The sequence below is a fragment of the Mobula hypostoma genome, chromosome 2 (genome assembly GCF_963921235.1).
Source record: "Mobula hypostoma chromosome 2, sMobHyp1.1, whole genome shotgun sequence".
Lineage (NCBI taxonomy): Eukaryota > Metazoa > Chordata > Chondrichthyes > Myliobatiformes > Myliobatidae > Mobula > Mobula hypostoma.
The window spans coordinates 51,634,052-51,653,528 of NC_086098.1; the positions used below are offsets into that span (position 1 = coordinate 51,634,052).

Genomic DNA, 19,477 nt, shown 5'->3' on the forward strand with positions numbered 1-19,477 from the left:
ATCAACTGCAGTGAGCCTGCCAGTAGAGTTGGCAGTAATAAGTAATAGCTCACCAGAAAGGGGAGAGTAAGGAGCAGAAAGAAAATGAATGGGCCTTTGAGAATTTCTTGTACCCTTCCCCAGACTTGTGCTTCTCCATCATTTCCCTAACTTGTCTTGAATGCTCTTTTGTCTTCATTTTGGTTTGGTCTATTAAAAATCTACCATCCCACTGGACCTTACAGAGAGTGGGGATATTTATTCTTAAGAGTCAATTGAAAACAGGTGACCTTCTAATTCTTTACATCAACATACTGGGTTGATAAGTAATATACAATATTGCACCTGAGAAAAGTTAGCATAGTAATTATAAAGGGGATGAATACTTTTTCAGCCTCATAATTTTGGTTTTTAATTTTTTGTAAAGTGTTGACAAATTCTGGAAGTTTTGTAGATGAGCTCAAAAAATCCTATTTCAATATATTTTATATTTTTAAAATGAGACAGTAAAACATGAAAACAGTTTTGGAGGCTGAATACTTTTTCAAGGCACTGTAAATAATCGAAAGTAGCAGGGCAATTTGAGAAAATGATGAAAAAAGCTAACTGGAGAGCTGGAAATGAACTCCCTGAAACAGAGGAGCTTGAAAGGGGACATGCTGGACAACTTTTAAATCATCCAGGGGCTAGACAGTGTGGATAAAGAGAAACTATTAACTCACGCAAAAGGGCCAATAGCTAAAAGACATGGTATGAAAGAAAGCAATTGGCAAAAGAAGTAAGTGACCTGAGGAAAAACTTATTTCCTTATATTAAAAAAAAGTAGTTAAAGGTTAAAATCTGAAACACATTCCCAAGGGAAATAATGCAGCAAGATTCAATCACAATCATCAAAAATGAAATGGGTAAATACTTGAAGAAAAAAAATTGTAGAATTGTGAAGAGGTTAGTATGGGATTAGCTGCATTACTCTTGCATATTTATACCTATGGACTCAATGGGAGAAATGGCCTACTGCTGCACTGCGACCTTTCTGTGATTTTACGACATACGCAGAACTATACTATACAGAAAACAGAAACAGAACAAGCTTATTGAAAAAGCTCTCAAAGAAGTGAAAGAATTAAGAAATGAAGTATATAATTTCCTAAAAACACAATGGATGGCAGATAAATAAAGCCATTAGAAGCTAATAGAATGCATTTCATAAACAGCAAATATGCTAAAGCGGTAATAGTGAATTACCAATGCAGGCTATGTCAGTCAGAGCTGTGTGCCTTTGGCCAACAAAGTTGTGCCAACCTTTTAATCTACTCTAAGATCAATCTAACCCTTCCTTACCACATAGCCCTCCATTTTTTTGCCATTCAATTGCCCATCTAAGTGTCTAAATGTTCTTCGTGTATCAGCCTCTACCAGCACCCTGGCAGCATGTTCCTTGCACACACCACTCTACGTGTAAAAAACTTAGCTCTAACTTCCCCCTTATACATTCCCCCAATTGCCTTAAAATTATGTCCCTTCGTATTAGCCAATTCTGCCTTGGAAAAAAGTCTCTGGCTATCCACTCGATTTATGCCTGTTACAATCCTTTACACCTCTTTGAAATCACTTCTCGTTCGCTCCAAAGAGAAAAGCCCTAGCTCACTCAGCCTTTCCTCATGAGAGATATCCTCTAATCCAGGCGGCATACAGGTAAATCTCCTCTGCACTCTCCAAAGCTTCCACATCCTTCTTATAATGAGGCGATCAGAACCGAATGCAATATTCCAAATGTGTTCTAACCAGGGTTTTATAGAGCTGCACCATTACCTCACAGCTCTTGAACTCAATCCCTCGACTAATTAAGTCCAACATACCATAAACTTTCTTAACAATCTTACTAATTTGTGTGGCAACTAATGAGGGATCTATGGACATGTACTGTAATATATCTATGTTCCACACTGCTAAGAATCCTACCATTTATCCTGTACACTGCTTTCAAATTTAACCTTCCAAAGTAAGTCATTCCACACTTTTCCAGGTTGAACTCTATCCACCACTTCTCAGCCCAGCTCTGCATCCTTTCAATGTCCCACTATGATGCTCAACAACCTTCTATATCATCTTTGTGTCATCTGCAAACTTACTAACCCACCCTTGATATGCAAAGCCCACTGAGACAGGGAAGAGGTAGTAAAGTGAAGGAACTATGGATGACATGAAATATCTAGTCAAGAGGAAGATTCACCACCCACCAATCATCTAGTATCAGTCCTGTGGCCAGGGTGGATGCAAAGATCAAAGGCACAACAATTTCTTCCCTCATTTCCCATAGTAACCTGATATATATCCGTCCTTTCCTAATGTCTTTCACAAGTTCCAGCACAGATCCCCTTTCTTAACGATGATATGTTTCAGCATATTAATTAGTTTTACACTCTCCTCACAAACTTCAAGATCCCTTTCACTGGTAAGTACTGAAGCAAAGTATTCATTAAGGACCTCACCTACCTCCTCCAACTACAGGTACATGTTTTATGCTACCCTGCTTCAATGGGACAAACTTATCCAAACCCCATGTAAGTACTCCCTAAAAAAACCTCCACAATTATGCTGTGCGTCTCCTTGTGTACATCCGTTGCCAATTTACACTGCCAAGTTCCTACCTAATAGCATAATTCCCCCTTCCTCAATTAATTACTTTCCCGTAATGTCTGCTTCTATCCCTATCCAAGACTACGGTAAAGGTCAGAGAGTTGTAACTGTCTCCACACAGATCTGACAACTGACCAAGTTCATTGCCTGGTACAGGATCCAGTACAGGCTCTCCTCTAGTCTCAGAATCAGGTTTATTATCACCGCATGTGTCGTGAAATTTGTTAACCTAGCAGCAGCAGTTCAATGCAATACATAATATCGAAGAAATAAATAAATAAATTACAGTATATGTATTTTGGAGATTAAAAATCATGCAAAAACAGAAATAATATATATATATATAGAAAGAGTGAGGTACTGTCCAAAAGTTTTATGTCCATTTAGGAAACAGATGTCAGAGGGGAAGAAGCTATTCCTGAATCACTGAGTGTGTGCCTTTAGGCTTCTGTATCTCCTACCTGATGGTAACAGTGAGAAAAGGGCATGCCCTGGGTGCTAGGGTCCTTAATAGTGGATGAATCAGAATCAAAATCAGTATCAGGTTTATTATCACCGGCATGTGACGTGAAATTTGTTAACTTAGCAGCAGCAGTTCAATGCAATATATGAGCTAGCAGAGAAAAAAATAAATAAAATAAAAATAACAATAAACAAGTAAATCAATTACATATATTGAAAAGATTTTTTAAAAAACATGCAAAAACAGAAATACTGTACATTAAAATAAAAGGGTGAGGTACTGTCCAAAGATTCAATGTCCGTTTAGGAATCGGATGGCAGAGGGGGAGAAGCTGTTCGTGAATCGCTGAGTGCGTGCCTTCAGGCTTCTGTATCTCCTAGCTGATGGTAACAGTGAGAAAAGGGCATGTCCTGGGTGCTGGAGGTCCTTAATAATGGACACTGCCTTTCTGAGACACTGCTCCCTAAAGATGTCCTGGGTACCTTGTAGGCTAGTACGCAAGATGGAGCTGACTAGATTTACAACCTTCTGCAGCTTCTTTTGGTCTTGTCCAGTAGTCCCTACATACCAGACAGTGATGCAGCAGAATGCTCCCCACGGTACATCTAGAAGTTTTTGAGTGTCTCCCCTCCCCCACCTTTTAAATCTACTCACCTTTTACTCTCCAGTCCTGCCAAAGAGTCTTAACCCAAAATGCCAACTGTACTTTTTCTGCCCCATAGATACTGCCTGGCCTGCTGAGTTCCTCCAGAATTTTGTGTGTGTTGACCTATGTATATATTGTGTCAGGAATTCTTCCTAGACACAGCGAACTAATTCCACCCCATCTAAACTCTTTGATTTAAGGAAGTGTCAAATAATTAGGAAGTGTAATATTATTTATGAAAATTAATATCACCTTGTTCTTCTGCACTTTTCCAAATTCTGCCTCTCCATCTGTTCCTCAATGTCTCTATTGCTATTGGGAAGGTCTATAGAATGCCCCCAATAGTTACTGCTCGCTTCCTGTTTCTGACTTTCACCCAAATGACAATCCCTCCACAACATCTTCCCTTTCTAAGGCTGCGATACCATCCGTAATTAGCAATGCCCTCCCCAAAATCTCTTTTACCTCTCTCCATGTCCCTTTTGAAACATCCAAACCCCAGAACATCCAGCAGCCATTCCTACCCTTGTGACAGCCAAGTCTCTGTAATGATCTTATGCCATAGTTCCACATACTGACCCATTCCTCCCCCCGCCCCCCCCCGTCAAACTAGTTTAAATCCTCCCCAATAGCTCCAGCAAATCTGCTCGCAAGGATATTGGTCTCCCTCAAGTTCAGATGTAACCCGTTCTTTTTATATGGTTCATACCTTACCAAGAAAGGGTCCCAATGATCCACGAATCTGAAACCCTAGGCCCTGCACCAATTCCTCAGACACACATTCATTAACCAAATCAACCTATTCTCACCCTCGCTGCACGTGAGACATGCAACAATCCAGAGATTACTTCCCATGAGGCCCTGCTTTTCAGCTATCTACCTAGATCCCTAGTGAGATGAATTGGCACGTAGAAAGGAGAATGAAAATCTGGTCGAATGGTGCTACAAGAACTCTCACTCAACGTCAGAAAAACATAAGAGCTTATCATTCACTACAGGAGAAAGAAACTGGAGGTCCACAAACCACTCTTCATTAAGGAATCAGAGGTCAGAAACTTTGAATTCCTTGGCATTATCATTTTAGAGGATCTGCCATGACACCGGCACATATATGCCATATTACAAAGGCGGCAGTTTGCACAAAGTTAGCATGTCATCTAAAATCTTGATAGACTTCTACAGATGTGCAGTGGAGAGTATCCTGACTGGCTGCATCAAGGGCTGGTATGGAAATACCAATGCTCAAAAATGGAAAAGTCTACAAAAGTAATGGATATAGCGCAGTACGTCACAGAAAAAGCCATCCCCACCATTAACCATATTTACAAGGAGGACTGCCACAAGAAAGCAGCATTCATCAAGAACCCCCACCATCCAAACCAAGCTGTCTTGTTGGTGCTGCCATCAGGAAAGGATAAAGGAGCCTTAGGACCCACACACCAGGTTCAGGAACAGTTATTACCCTTCAACCAGTAAGCCCCTAAACCGGCATGGACAACTTCACACACCTCAACACTGAACTGATTCCACAACCTTTGGACTCAATTCCAAGGGCTCTACAACTCATGTTATCAGTATTATTTATTTGCTTACTTATTATTTTTATTTGTTTCTTTTTGCATTTACAGCTTGTCCTTTTTTTTCCTACTAATTATTTGTTGGTCTTTATGTGTAGTTTTCATTAATTCTGTTATACCTCTTTGTACTACTGTGAATGCCAGCTAGGAAAGGAATCTCAGGGTCGTAATGGTGACATGTACAGTGGAATGCAAAAGTTTGGGCACCCCGGTCAAAATTTCTGTTACAGTGAATAGCTAAGCAAGTAAAAGATTACCTGATTTCCAAAAGGCATGAAGTTAAAGATGACACATTTCTTCAATATTTTAAGCAAGATTACTTTTTTATTTCCATCTCTTACAGTTTCAAAGTAACAAAAAAGGAAAAGGGCCCAAAACAAAAGTTTGGGCACCCTGCATGTACTTAGTAACACCCCCTTTGGCAAGTATCACAGCTTGTAAACGCTTTCTAGAGCCAGCAAAGAGTCTTTCAATTCTTGTTTGGGGGATTTTTGCCCATTCTTCCTTGCAAAAGGCTTCTAGTTCTGTGAAATTCTTGGGCCATCTTGCATGCATTTCTCTTTCGAGGTCTATCCACAGATTTTCAATATTTAGGTCAGGAGACTGTGAGGGCCATGGCAAAACTTTCAGCTTGCGCCTCTTGAGGTAGTCCATTGTGGATTTTGAGCTGTATTTAGGATCATTATCCTGTTGTAGAAGCCATCCTCTTTTCACCTTCAGCTTTTTTTTTTACAGACGGTGTGATGTTTGCTTCCAGAATTTGCTGGTATTTAATTGAATTCATTCTTCCCACTACCAGTGAAATGTTCCCCGTGCCACTGGCTGCAACACAAGCACAAAGCATGATCGATCCATCCCCGTGCTTAATAGTTGGAAAGGCGTTCCTTTCATGAAATTCTGCACCCTTTTTTCTCCAAACATACCTTTGCTCATTGCGGCCAAAATGTTCTATTCTAACTTCATCAGTCCACAGGACTTCTTTCCAAAATGCATCAGGCTTGTTTAGATGTGCCTTTGCAAACTTGTGATGCTGAATTTTGTGGTGAGGACACAGGAAAGATTTTCTTCTGATTACTCTTCCATGAAGGTCATATTCGTGCAGGTGTCGCTGCACAGTAGAACAGTGCACCACCACTCCAGAGTCTGCTAAATCTTCCTGAAGGTCTTTTGCAGTCAAACGGGGGTTTTGATTTGCCTTTCTAGCAATCCTATGAGCAGTTCCCTCGGAAAGTTTTCTTGGTCTTCCAGACCTCAACTTGACCTCCACCGTTCCTGTTAACTGCCATTTCTTAATTACATTACGAACTGAGGAAACAGCTACCTGAAAACGCTTTGCTATCTTCTTATAGCCTTCTTCTGCTTTGTGGGCATCGTTTATTTTAATTTTCAGAGTGCTAGGCAGCCGCTTAGAGGAGCCCATGGCTGCTGATTGTTGGGACAAGGTTTGAGGAGCCAAGGTATTTAAAAAGCTTTGAAATTTGCATCACCTGGCCTTTCCTAACAATGACTGTGAACAAGCCATAGCCCTAACAAGCTAATTAAGGTCTGAGGCCTTGGTAAAAGTTATTTGAGAGCTTAAATCTCTTGGTGTGCCCAAACTTTTGCATAGTGCTCCTTTCCCTTTTTCACTCTAAAGTTGTACAAAACAAAAATAATACGCCAATCTTGCTTAAAATGTTGAAAAGAAAGTTTTATCTTCAACTTTTTGGAGATAAATGCATCTTCTACTCACTTAACTATTCACAGTAACAGAAATTTTGACCGGGGTGCCCCATGACTTTTGCATGCCACTGTACATACTTTGATAACAAATTTACTTTCAACTATATTCTCCCTTCAGGACCTCATCCCTTTTCCTATCCATGCGGTTGGTACCAATGTACCATGAGTTCTGCCTGCTCACCCTCCCCCTTTAGAATGCTGTGGACTTGATCTGTGATGCCCTTGACCCCGGTACCTGGGAAGCAACCATCCTATTAAGTCACAGGAAGTGTACAGTGTAAATTGCCCAGTATAAGTCGGTGGGAGGAGAGCGAGCAACCCTCCAGTGAAAAATGATATCGTATCCGTTAAATAGGGGCCATGGACAATTCTGATTTGATGGAGACGGATGTGAAAGCACAAAGGAACATCTGGAGAAATTTCTGAAACGCTCATTTGCTGCTGTCGTTACTGCGCAGTCGGGAATCTTCCGGAGGGAAGGCCTCAAAATCCCCGGCTTTGCCTGCTGTTGGCAACCGAGATTGAGGCCCAATCATTCGGACAGAGATGGCACTCAGTACTCGGTGTTGGAGAGCTGATCGGAGGCTCAAAGTTTTCGAATGACTCAGAGACAGATTGTGGTCGGGCATGGCAGGGAGAGTTTTTCTTCCTTCTCCCGTCTGTGTGAGATGTGGGACATTTGAGAGACTTTGAACTTTTTACTGTGCTCATGGACTTCTTCATCAAGTTATGGTATTGTTGCACTGTTGTAACTATATGTTATAATTTATGTGGTTTTGTCAGTTTTTTCAGTCTTGGGCTGTCCTGTGTTTTGTGATATCACACCAGAGGAAATATTGTATCATTTCTTAATGCATGCATTACTAAATGATAATAAAAGAGGACTGCATGTCTTCATAATCTAAATCTAAATTCTATAACTAGAAGATGCAGGCCTCTTCAAACTCCTATTTGGGAAGTAAGCAGTGAGCTCATCAATTTAAATTTACAGTAAAACTCTGCAATCCTGATGGGCCAGCATTGTTCTTACCCATTAACCTGGAATGAAAGCTAGGGTCCAAGTACAAATAAGGTGCATTGCCAAAGTCAATGGTCCACTATGTGCCTAGGGCTCAGGTCAGGTTTGAGGCCAAAATATTTGTACATTTCCTGTTCTCTTTAAAATCACCTCCTGTTCTCTTTAAAATCACCAAGGTCACTGGAAAGTTTATTATGCTACTCTATAACATGTGGCAAAAGGTGTGACTGCATAGTAATATGTGGGTAACATGCAACAATCTAGAAAAGCTGCCAGTCCGGCACAACCAGTACCTCAAAGATACCAGACTATTGAAGTTAATATGGTATTGTTAGAATTAGAAGCAAACCAAGGTTATTATCCTTATGCAATTTTGATTCCCACAATATGAGAAAGGTGAGACATACTTGTAAAAAAAGGTTTGCAAGAGTAAAACTGGAATTGTGAAGATAGACCTATGGAAAAAGATTGAATAGAAGAGGTCTCTGTAATCTTAAAAAGAGGAAAACCAATAGGAATCTTCAAAGTTATTCAAGTTTTGGATAGCATTGACAGGTGCTATCAGATGAAGGGGAAAACAAACTAAAAGCCAAAAATGCAAAAAGTATTCAAGAAATCAAATTGCAAATTCAGAAGAAATGTGCTTACTTCTTGAGAAGCAATCAACCTGACACATGAAATATGTTTCCCTCTCCATTAATGCTGCCCAACTTACTGTGCATTTCCAGAATCTTCTAAGATTTCTAGCATCCACACAAGTATGCTAAATGGCCACTCGTGTATGTTATACATTCACCATAACCTGGCTGACCTGGTCCATTTTCCACCTTGTTCCCTGTAACTTTCAAATGTCCATGGACCAAAACCACATCCATCTCAGCCTTAAATATCTTCAAAGATTCAGGTTCTAACAGCCTTCTGGGTTACAGAATCCAGACAGTACGTTCCCTTAGGGAGTTCAGACAGTCCTTTCCCTTCATTCTTTAACAGATGATCCCTTAAATCTGAAATCAAATCCTGATGAGGCCTGACCTGAGTAGTTTGTGTTTTTTTTTTAAGGTTTCCAGCACATGCAGGGATGAACTTCCCTGAACTCTCTCCTCAACAATCAATGTTAACATTTTCAACTACTTGTTCTTATTTTAGGCTAATGTTCTACTTCTCACGTACGAAGATAGCCAGATCCCTCCTCACTACAGCATTCTGTAGTGCCTCTCAAATTAAACATCACCCTGCATTTCTAATCTTCTTACCAAAGGGGATAAGCTTGCATTTCCCAACAGCCATTTTTTTTTGCACACTCACTTAATTTATCCCTTTGGAGACTCTATGTATCCTTCTCAAGACTTGCTTTCCCATTTACCTTCGATGGTCAGGAAACTTGCCTCCAATGGTCAGGAAACTTGCCTCCATTACACATGGCCTCTTCAATTCATCATTAATGCAAGTTGAGCCCCCCCACCCCATACCAATCCTTGCGACACTCTGCTGGCTACAGTTTGCCAACCATAAAATGACCCATTTATTCCAACTTATGTTATTTTGTAGTTAGTTGATCCTCCTTTCATGCTCTTCTGAGATTAGCTTTGTGAATAGTTGTGCAGACATAATTGGCGATATGGCCTACATGTTGTTGCTGATAAACTATCAAACTCAATGACTTTCTAGTTTGTACAGTACACTTTTACACAGCACCTCATAAAGCCTTCTGAATATCCAAATGAGCATGCATTAGTTCCCCTTGATCCATGATCATTTGTCAAAAATCTCATAATAAATTTGTCACACTATATTTTCACCTTCATAAGGTAAGTTGACTTAATGTGAATGTAGTACTGTTTATGTTCTAAATATTGTGCAGCAACTTCCTCAGCATTATGAATTCATTGTTGATGCTTTCTGTCTTCCCCATATCCAATTGGGATTATATTTATCTTTAATATAAATAGTAATGTTCAAAGTACTCGAAGTAAAATTATCAGAATACATCCATATTACCACATACAACCCTGAGGTTTTTTTTAATCTGCGGGCATACTCAGCAAATCTATAGAAATGTGACTGTAAACAGGATCTGTAAACTGTACATATCAGGAACTGTAAACAAACTGTGCCAATGCAGATAATAAATAAACAGCAATAAATAATGAGCATGAAATAACAAGATGCTTTTACTCAAGAGTCTGATGGTTGAGGTGTAGTAACTGTTCTTGAACCTGCTGGTCCAAGTCCTGAGGCACTTGCACCTTCCATCGGATGGTAGCAGCGAGAAAAGAGCATGGCCTGGTTGGTGAGGATCTTTGATGATGAATGTTGCTTTTCTATGGCAACAACTCATCTTTTCATATAATGTACTTAATGGTTGGGAAAGTTTTATATATATTAATAATGATTAATTTTGTATATTTAAATAAATCAAGATCTAGATTCCATTTTTACCAAAGACAGGATCATGTTTAACTATACAGACTACAGTTTCAAGTGCATTGTCATGGAACTAGCTTTTATATAGACAACTTTTTTAAAAAATTATACTGTGCTATTTGTAAAAACGATTCTAATACTAAGATATTTACTTTCCAGCCTGAAATATCACTGGAATAGTACCAGTTGTCTTTCCAAAATAAGCTGAATATAGATCCTTTTTAGATTTAAACCACGAGATGCGTTTTGGAGCTTCGACCAAAGTGAACATCATAATCTAGTTATTAAAATACTGACATTTTAAATCACACAGAAGCTCGAAATCCCGTACTGAAATGCATCTTCCGAGAATCTGACTGATATCCCTTGGGGAAAAGCCTACAAAATGACAAGTATCAACGTGTTTAAGAGTGTTTACTTTGCAAAATTTCCAAACATCCGTAAACAGAAACAATCTATAAAAAGATATTGTTTTAGAACCAAGACCATCAGATCTCAATATAACTTTTAAAAAACGACATGAAGATATGAAAGTCGGTGAAATCATTCGAGGGTTCACCGCACGGATAGGGATGACCTGTGCATTTGTTTCATAAACTCTGGATTGTAGAGCAGTGGATTTTTTTTTAAGTTTTATTATTGCTTGTAATTCTGCAGCTGGTCGTTGATGGCGCCTCCCTCCCTTCCCCCTCTACAAACAGGCTCTAATCCACTTACAGCAAAACACACAAAGACTTTCCCAGAAGACAGACAGAAACAGGGAGAGAGGCGAGCAGGAGACGTCTAAGGAACACTCTCCGCCAACGGTCTCGGCACCGCCACCGGCTCGCCCTCATACGAAACAAAAGGAGCGTTGGCACCGGGCCCAGCCGCTTGCTTCAAATCCACAACAGCACTGAGCCGGGGGTGAGCCGGGGAAGGAGGCATCGAGTGGAGGCTTACCCGTTTGTTATCGTCTTGTTTAGACGAGGAACGAGACGAACGGGTCCTGGACGAGATGCGACCACCAATCAGCTCCGGCTCGAGCACCGAGTTGCGCCGAGTCCGCACCATTTTCCGCCACCCCCTTATCTCCCGGCCGCTCTGGCTCTACGGCTCGGTGGGCGCCATTTCTGCTCTTGTGTCAGTCACAGGACGGTGAGCGGCTCCGATCGGAAACCCTCGGCTCTGGGGAAAGGGAGGGGGAAGGGACAACCAAATCGGCTCCGAGAGGAAACCCTCAGCTCGGAGACACTGAGCGGAGAGCGAACGAAACCCTCAGCTCTGAGCGGTGAGCGGAATGAACTCGGCTCAGATCGGAAACCCTCGGCACTGAGGGGGAAGTGAAGACCGGAGCTCGGATCAGTTCGGAAACGCTCGGCGACGAGAAGGTAGGCGGTGTAAACTCGGCTGGAGCGTGAGCTCGGATAAGTTCGGAAATCCTCGGCATTGAAAGAGATGGTGCTCTGGTAACAGACCAGCTGAAAAATCTTTGTTGTTAGAAGTTCGGTCATTGGACAGGATACTTATATATTTTAAATACTGATTGAGATATTTTGCTCCAAAACAATGAGGCACTTGTGTTAACCTCACTTATTATGTATTTTTCTCCAAATATTTTAGGCAAAGTAATAGATTATTTCTGATTTATGCCGATTTAAGTTGATGGAACTACATTTACGACTTGCAATATAATTCTGACCGAGCCTACGACGTTAGACATTAGCTCTGTTTCGCTTTCCACAAATGCGCTTAAACTTGCTAAGTATTTCCAGCATTTTCTGATTTACGTTTACTTGCTACCTTGATTATAGTAGATTGATTCCATTATGGTTTGTGGGTTCTGAGGTGGTTAATGAGGTCAATATGTGAATCTGCAAACACGAGGAAATCTGCAGATGCTGGAATTTAAAGCAACACACATAAAAGTTGCTGATGAACGCAGCAGGCTAAGCAGCATCGCTTGCAAGAGATATAATCGATGTTTCGGGCCGAGACCCTTCGTCAGGACTAACTGAAAGAAGGGATAGTAAGCGATTTGAAAGTGGGAGGGGGAGATCCGGAATAATAGGAGAAGAAAGGAGAGGGAGGGATGGAGTCAAGAGCTGGACAGTTGATTGGCAAAAGGGATATTAGAGGGTTATGGAACAGGAGGCCTAGGGAGAAAGAAAAGGGGGAGGGGAAAAAAGGATGGGCAGCGGGTATAGTGAGGGGGACAGAGGGAGAAAAAGGAAAGAGAGAAAAAGAATGTGTGTATATAAATAAATAATGGTTGGGGTATGAGGGGGAGGTGGGGCATTAGCAGAAGTTTGAGAAGTCAAAGTTCATGCCATCAGGTTGAAGGCTACCCAGACAGAATATAAGGTGTTGTTCCTCCAACCTGAGTGTGGTTTCATCTTTACAGTAGAGGAGGCCGTGGACAGACATATCAGAATGGGAATAGGACGTGGAATTAAAATGTGTGGCCACTAGAAGATCCTGCTTTCTCTGGCGGACAGAGCATAGGTGTTCAGGGAAACAATCTCCCAGTCTGCGTCGGGTCTCGCCAATATATAAAAGGCCACAGCGGGAGCACTGGACGCGTATATCCCCAGCCGACTCACAGGTGAAGTGTTGCCTCACCTAGAAGGACTGTCTGGGGCCCTGAATGGTAGTGAGGGAGGAAGTGTAAGGGCATGTGTAGCACTTGTTCCATTTACAGGGATAAGTGCCAGGAGGGAGATCGGTGGGGAGGGAGGGATGGGGGGACGAATGGACAAGGGAGTTGCGTGGGGAGCGATCCCTATGGAAAGCGGGGGAGGGGAGGGAAAGATGTGCTTAGCGGTGGGATCCTGTTGGAGGTGGCGGAAGTTATGGAGAATTATATATTGGACCCGGAGGCTGGTGGGGTGGTAAGTGAGGATAAGGGGAATCCTATTCCTAGTAGGGTGGCGGGAGGATGGAGTGAGAGCAGATGTGCGTGAAATGGGGGAGATGCGTTTGAGAGCGGAGTTGATGGTGGAGGAAGGGAAGCCCCTTTCTTTAAAAAAGGAGGACATCTCCTTCGTCTGGAATGAAAAGCCTCATCCTGTGAGCGGATGCGGCGGAGACAGGAATTGCGAGAAGGGGATGGCGTTTTTGCAAGAGACAGGGTGAGAAGAGGAATAGTCTAGATAGCTGTGAGAGTCAGTAGGCTTAACGTAGACATCAATAGATAAGTTGTCTCCAGAGATAGAAACAGAAAGATCTAGAAAGGGGAGGGAGGTGTCAGAAATGGACCAGGTAAACTTGAGGGCATGGTGAAAGTTGGAGGCAAAGTTAAGCTCAGCACGCATGCAGGAAGCAGCGCCAATGCAATCATCGATATAGCAAAGGAAAAGTGGGGGATGGATACCAGAATAAGTTTGGAACATAGATTGTTCCACAAAGCCAACAAAAAGGCAGGCATAGCTAGGACCCTTGTGGGTGCCCATGGCTACACCTTTAGTTTGGAGGAAGTGGGAGGAGCCAAAGGAGAAATTGTTAAGAGTAAGGAATAATTCCGCTAGACGGAGCAGAGTGGTGGTAGAGGGGAACTGGTTAGGTCTGGAATCCAAAAAGAAGCGGCGAGCTTTGAGACCTTACTGATGGGGGATGGAATTATGTAGGGACTGGACATCCATGGTAAAAATAAAGCGGTGGGGGCCATCGAAAAATTTCAGAGTGTGAGAAGTGTCATAAACATAGGAAGGGATTGAACAATGGGGGATAAAACAGTGTTGAGGTATGCAGAAATGAGTTTGGTGGGGCAGGAGCAAGCTGAGACAATAGGTCTACCAGGACAGGCAGGTTTGTGGCTCTTGGGTAGAAGGTAGAAACGGGAAGTGCGAGGTGTGGGAACTGAGGTTGGTAGCAGTGGGTGGGAGATCCCCTGAGCAGATATCATTATGTGAATGATAGTTTTCAACTCATGGAGAAAAAGTTGGTATGGTCCCTATGAGGGGTCTTAGCCCAAAATGTTGGTTATTCATTTCCATAGATGCCACCTAACTTGTTGAGTTCCTCCAACATTTTGTGTGTGTTGCTTGAGATTTCCAGCATCTGCAGAATCTCTTGTGTTTCCAGCTGATGTGCACCTTCTGCATCTTATAGAAAGGCCATCTGTCTGCTCTTGATTTATGGCCTAGAAGTTCTCCATACCATCCTGAATGTGGAATATCACTCTTAAGCAGTCAAGGGCTAGAGATTTCAAGGAAGTGGAGGTGTTGCATTTCTTCAAAGAGGTCCTCAGCACATCTTTGATTTTTTTCTCATGAAACAGCTCAGAACAGAGTGTTAGTGTTTGGAATCTGGTATCAGATATTAGAATTAAGTGATTTGCCAGCTGAGTATAACTTTGGCCTCATTGTCCTTTCCCAGACAGACAATGGCACCTCTTCCAGATAATACAGAGGATATTACAAAGATTTCAGTTTGTTGGGGTTGGGACGTGGGGGGGAGGAAATCTGGCAAGAACAATGCAATAAAACTCTATCCTGACTGGACCAAATCTCCTGACAAGTTCAGCCATGTGTGGTGACAATCTGACAAAGCATTCAGGTATTTTGAATGATAATGAACTATTTGGTTAGAAACACCAATCTTCTTACTTGTCGTACCAGACAGCAAAATAGAAGAACCTGAGGACACAGTGGGCAATGTGGTTGGCATATTGCTGTTGAGGAGATAGTAATTCAGTAACAAAGTATAAGGGATAGAACATAGAAATCTACAGCACATTACAGGCCCTTCAGCCCACAATGTTGTGCCAACTGTGTAACCTACTCTATAAGCTGCCAAAAATTTCCCTAATGCATAGCCCTCTATTTTTCTAAGCTCCATATACCTATCCAAGAGTCTCTGAAAAGACCCTATTGTATATGCTTCTACCAGCTTCGTTGGCAGTGCATTCCATGCACTCACCACTGTTCCAAAAAACCTACCTCTGACATCCCCTTTGTACCTACTTCCAACCACCTTAAAACTATGCCCCCTGGTGGCAGCCATTTCAGCCCTGGGAAAAAGCCTCTGGCTATCCCACGGTCAATGCCTCTCCTCATCTTATACACCTCTGTCAGGCCACCTCTTAATCTCTGTCGCTCCATGGAGATACAGTCAAGCTGACTCAACCTATTCTCATAAGGCATGATCTCCAACCCAGGCAACATCCTTGTAAATCTCCTCTGCACTCTTTCTATAGTATCCACATCCTTCCTGTAGTGAGGTGACCAGAACTGAACACAGTACTTCAAGTGGGGTCTAACTAAAGTCTTGTATAACTGTAACATAAACTCACAGCTCTTGAACTCAGAGCAGAAGTTTTGGCAAGGGCATGGTAGAAATGCACAAGAGGGAAGGAAGACGAAGATGAGAGCTGTTATGAAAAGTGTGCTGTCACTCTTCAGAATGCCACCTCTGTAGAGCAGGCCACATCACAAGCAGTAGACCATGGTAGAAGAGCTTAAGAGAGACAATGGCACCTGATGGCAACTCATTTGCTTGCATCTTAGGAAACATCTCTATTTTTGTCTCTAATATCTCTATTTTTCCCTTTCAGGGTTCTTTTGATAACCCTGACCTGGAGTTATACACTGACTTTGGTTCTTTGCAGGAATGGGATCCGCTCTAGGGGTCTCACGACTGGCCGTTATTCGATATACCAAGGGCGTGGCCTGGAAGATTAGCTTTGGAGTTTCAGGATTTTGTGACTCTGGAGGCAGGTGGACTTGAGGTCGGTGCATCCGCAGGAATGCATGCAGGAAATCGGTGATTCGTGGGAGATGGAAGATCTCTGGCTGTGTGCCCAGAGACTCAAGTTCTTTGGGCACGGAGCTCGGACGCAATGGACTTTTAACATTGTAAATCAGTGAGTTGTTTGTTATGTCTCCCCTCTGGCTGTGAAATGGAGACACCTCTTTTTTCCTTATTAGGGAGAGAGGGAGCCTGTGATATGTCGAATACCGGGTGATCAAGTAGTCTTTGGGGTACTGCAAGTTTGTGTCTTTGCTGATGCTTTGCTGCATGCTTGAGTGCTCAGTGGGGGGGGGGGTGTCAATACTTTTTTTTGCTGGTGGAGGGGGATTATTGCTTTGCTGCTGCTGCTTATGCGAGGGAGGGGGAGCTTTGGGGTTCTAACAGTTAACTGTCATTCATTCTTTGGGGCACTCCTCTGTTTTTGTGTATGGTTGCGAAGAAAGAGTATTTCAGGATGTATATTGTATACATTTCTCTGATAGTAAATGTACCTTTGAAGAGGTACCAGTGAACCTCACTTTCACCTGGAAGGGCTGTTTAGGTCCCTGAATGGTAGTGAAGGTGAGGTGATGCAACTTTGGTTGCAGGGGAAAGTGCTAGGGTGCAGAAAGAGATAGGTGGGGAGGGATGAGGGGATCAGGGTGTCCCAAACTGTGTGTTCTCTGCAAAATACAGCAAGGGAGGAAGAGAGGGAAAGATATTACTAGTGGTGGGTTTATGCTGGAAAGTTTCTATGTTGTTCTGTGGATGTTACATGTAAAGTCTGTTGTGCACCCATGAGTGATTTGGCATGAGCCATAGTATCCATATATGTGCATATTCTATATGTGGACTGCAGTTTGATTGCTGAGTTAAGAGTTAACTCAGTTTTGAGGTCATACCGTTTCTCATTTGTCATGTAAATTAGCTCTGCTCAACTGAAGATTGTTCAAGGTGAGTTCTGATATTGCAGCTATAGCAGGAAAAGTAAATGGGTGTGTTAGGTTTCAGGGTTACAACTGATATATTCAAGACAATGCAAAATCAAAGAGTTTAAAATGTTTAGGCACTTCTGTTTTGTGATTGTAAATAATTACTTTACAAAATAACTTGATATATGGGGTAATTGACTTCCAGTCAAAATAGTGCCTGCGTACAATGCTCCTTTGGTTGACATCTTCTGGCTAGATCATGAAACCATATATTTCACTTTTTTTATGCCTTTTATGTTTACTTGTTTTTCAGCTTGGATGTGATTCTGGAATGGTTGGAGTCTGTAATTTGCATTTTGGAGATCGTTTGGGTGGTTCAGCGCTCTGCAGTCTCCAAGAGGATTCCAGGAGGCAGAAACAGCATGGGCAAATCTCATGGCGTGAAGGCTGCAGCATGGGGTGTGAGCCAATGTACGACCCCATTTCACCAATTAACGCGACGAGGGAGATTGAAACAGAGACGAATGCAAAAGTCAAGCACCAGCTACCCGCCTTTTGATCGATAGTGGGATCACTCTGCTGCACGAACGGGGAGACTGCCTTTTGATTGCTCTGCTACAGGAGAGGGGAAGCTGCCTTTTGATAGCTGGTGGGATGGCTCTGCTGTCAGAGAGGGAAAGGCCTCCCACTGTGTCCGGAGAATGTTACCCGGGTTTTCTGTATTTTGAATATGGACTTGGACCATAGACCTTTTTTCAGTCTTAACAGTTTTTTATATTCTGTGTTTTTCACCTGATCTCTCATTATTTTTAATGTGCAGTGAAGGGGATTTAGGGGTCAATGTACCTATTCCAATATTTTGTACAGAGAGGAGAGATTTGGGGGTTGATGATGGTGCTGCCATTCTTTTCTTTCTTGGTTTCATGGCTATCTGGAGAAGAAGAATTTCAGAGTTGTATACTTGTATAATAAATGAACCTTTGAATATTTATCATTATACATTTGTTTCTTTTAAAAGGGAAGGCAGTGTAATATACATATGCACCAAATGATGTGACCTCCACTATATTGTTATATCAGCTCTGCAAGTAGTAGAATGCCATTCACCTTTAAGAAAGGATATTAGAAATTTCAGTTTTATTACTTGCCTTACTGAATGGCAGTCTAGAAGAAATCTCAAACATTACAGTAAAAAAAAACAAAAAACTGGAAACCATGAGTAAATGCTTGATCAAAGTATATTTTAAGGACAAGAGTTTCTGAAGATGCTGGGAATCTTGAGCAAAATAAAAATGTTGGAGGAACACAGCAAGTCAGCCAGCATCAATGGAGGAGAATAAACAGTCGACATGTTGGGCCAGGACCTGATGAAGGGTCTCAGCCTGAAATGTCAACTGTTTATTTCCCTCCATGGATGTTGCCTAACTTGCTGAGTTCCTCCAGCACTCTATGTGTATATTTTAAGGAAACTCTGAAAGTGTGAGAAAGAGATGGAGATGGAATTGGTGAATGAAGGGAGCCTACAACATAGAACATTTCTATAAGCTTGGTTGCAGCAATGGGGTGTAGAAAGTGGAGAAGCTCAAGACATCAGTGTTCCTGGTTTTAAAAGCTAGCAAAGTTAGTGATGGGGTGGCCATGTAAAGTTTGATTGTATGGATAACAATTTTTAAAGTCAAAATATTGATGGTCAGAAGCCAAGCTGTGCCAATGGTTAAAGTGTGAAGTGGTCACAACGGCTATAAGGTTGCAGAGTTTTGGATGAACCCAAGCTGAGAGAGGAATTAAAACAGGAAGCCCTACACCTGAACATTGGAATATCATTTCTGAGGTAACCAGATAATTGTTTTAGCCAAAGATCTACAGTAGCGAAGGGAAAATGTGGTTTGTAATAGTGATGTAAATACGCAAGTGGCATGTGAACATGGAGTTAATTTTTATCCCATATGTTAGAATCAATAAGTGTACTAGGTACTACTCAGTCAGCATTGTGTCCTAATTTATTGTACACATTTTCAAGTTCTTTGATCTAATAAACTATTCTATCTGAGTCTTATATCATTCTCTGTTTCATGATCTTCTTCCTGGTTGATTGCTCGCTCTTCCTTTCAGTTGCTGAGAGACTTTATTCTCAGTCTTATTGCTGCTGGCCTTGTCTTGCTTTAGAAAGATCTAAGTGTCATATCCAAGTCTAATCCCCTTCTAAATGTATTCCACAACTCAAAAGTAGCTATGTTTCACACCAGCAGAATATCCATTTCTGTTGCATCCATTTTCTGCAGCCTGTTCCAGATCATTTGTCTCTTTATTAAGCTGTGGATTGCATTGAATCTTGAGTTCTAAATAGTTTTTATCCACCAAACAGCA

At 41.8% G+C, this 19,477-nt stretch overlaps 1 protein-coding gene and 1 long non-coding RNA gene across 2 annotated transcripts in view; one reads left to right on the forward strand and one right to left on the reverse strand.

Annotated features, from left to right (window-relative positions):
- atad2b (ATPase family AAA domain containing 2B) overlaps positions 1–11,760 on the reverse strand; it is a 200,965-nt gene extending 189,205 nt beyond the window's left edge. The window contains exon 1 of the mRNA XM_063036823.1: positions 11,412–11,760. Coding sequence (XP_062892893.1) covers positions 11,412–11,522 — 111 coding nt within the window. The 5' untranslated portion in view covers positions 11,523–11,760. The remainder of the gene's footprint in view (positions 1–11,411) is intronic.
- LOC134339992 (uncharacterized) lies at positions 11,702–19,145 on the forward strand. The gene is made up of 3 exons (XR_010016472.1): positions 11,702–11,839; positions 16,057–16,311; positions 17,424–19,145. It is a non-coding gene; the product is annotated as an uncharacterized LOC134339992 (long non-coding RNA).
- Positions 19,146–19,477: the final 332 nt, after the last annotated feature.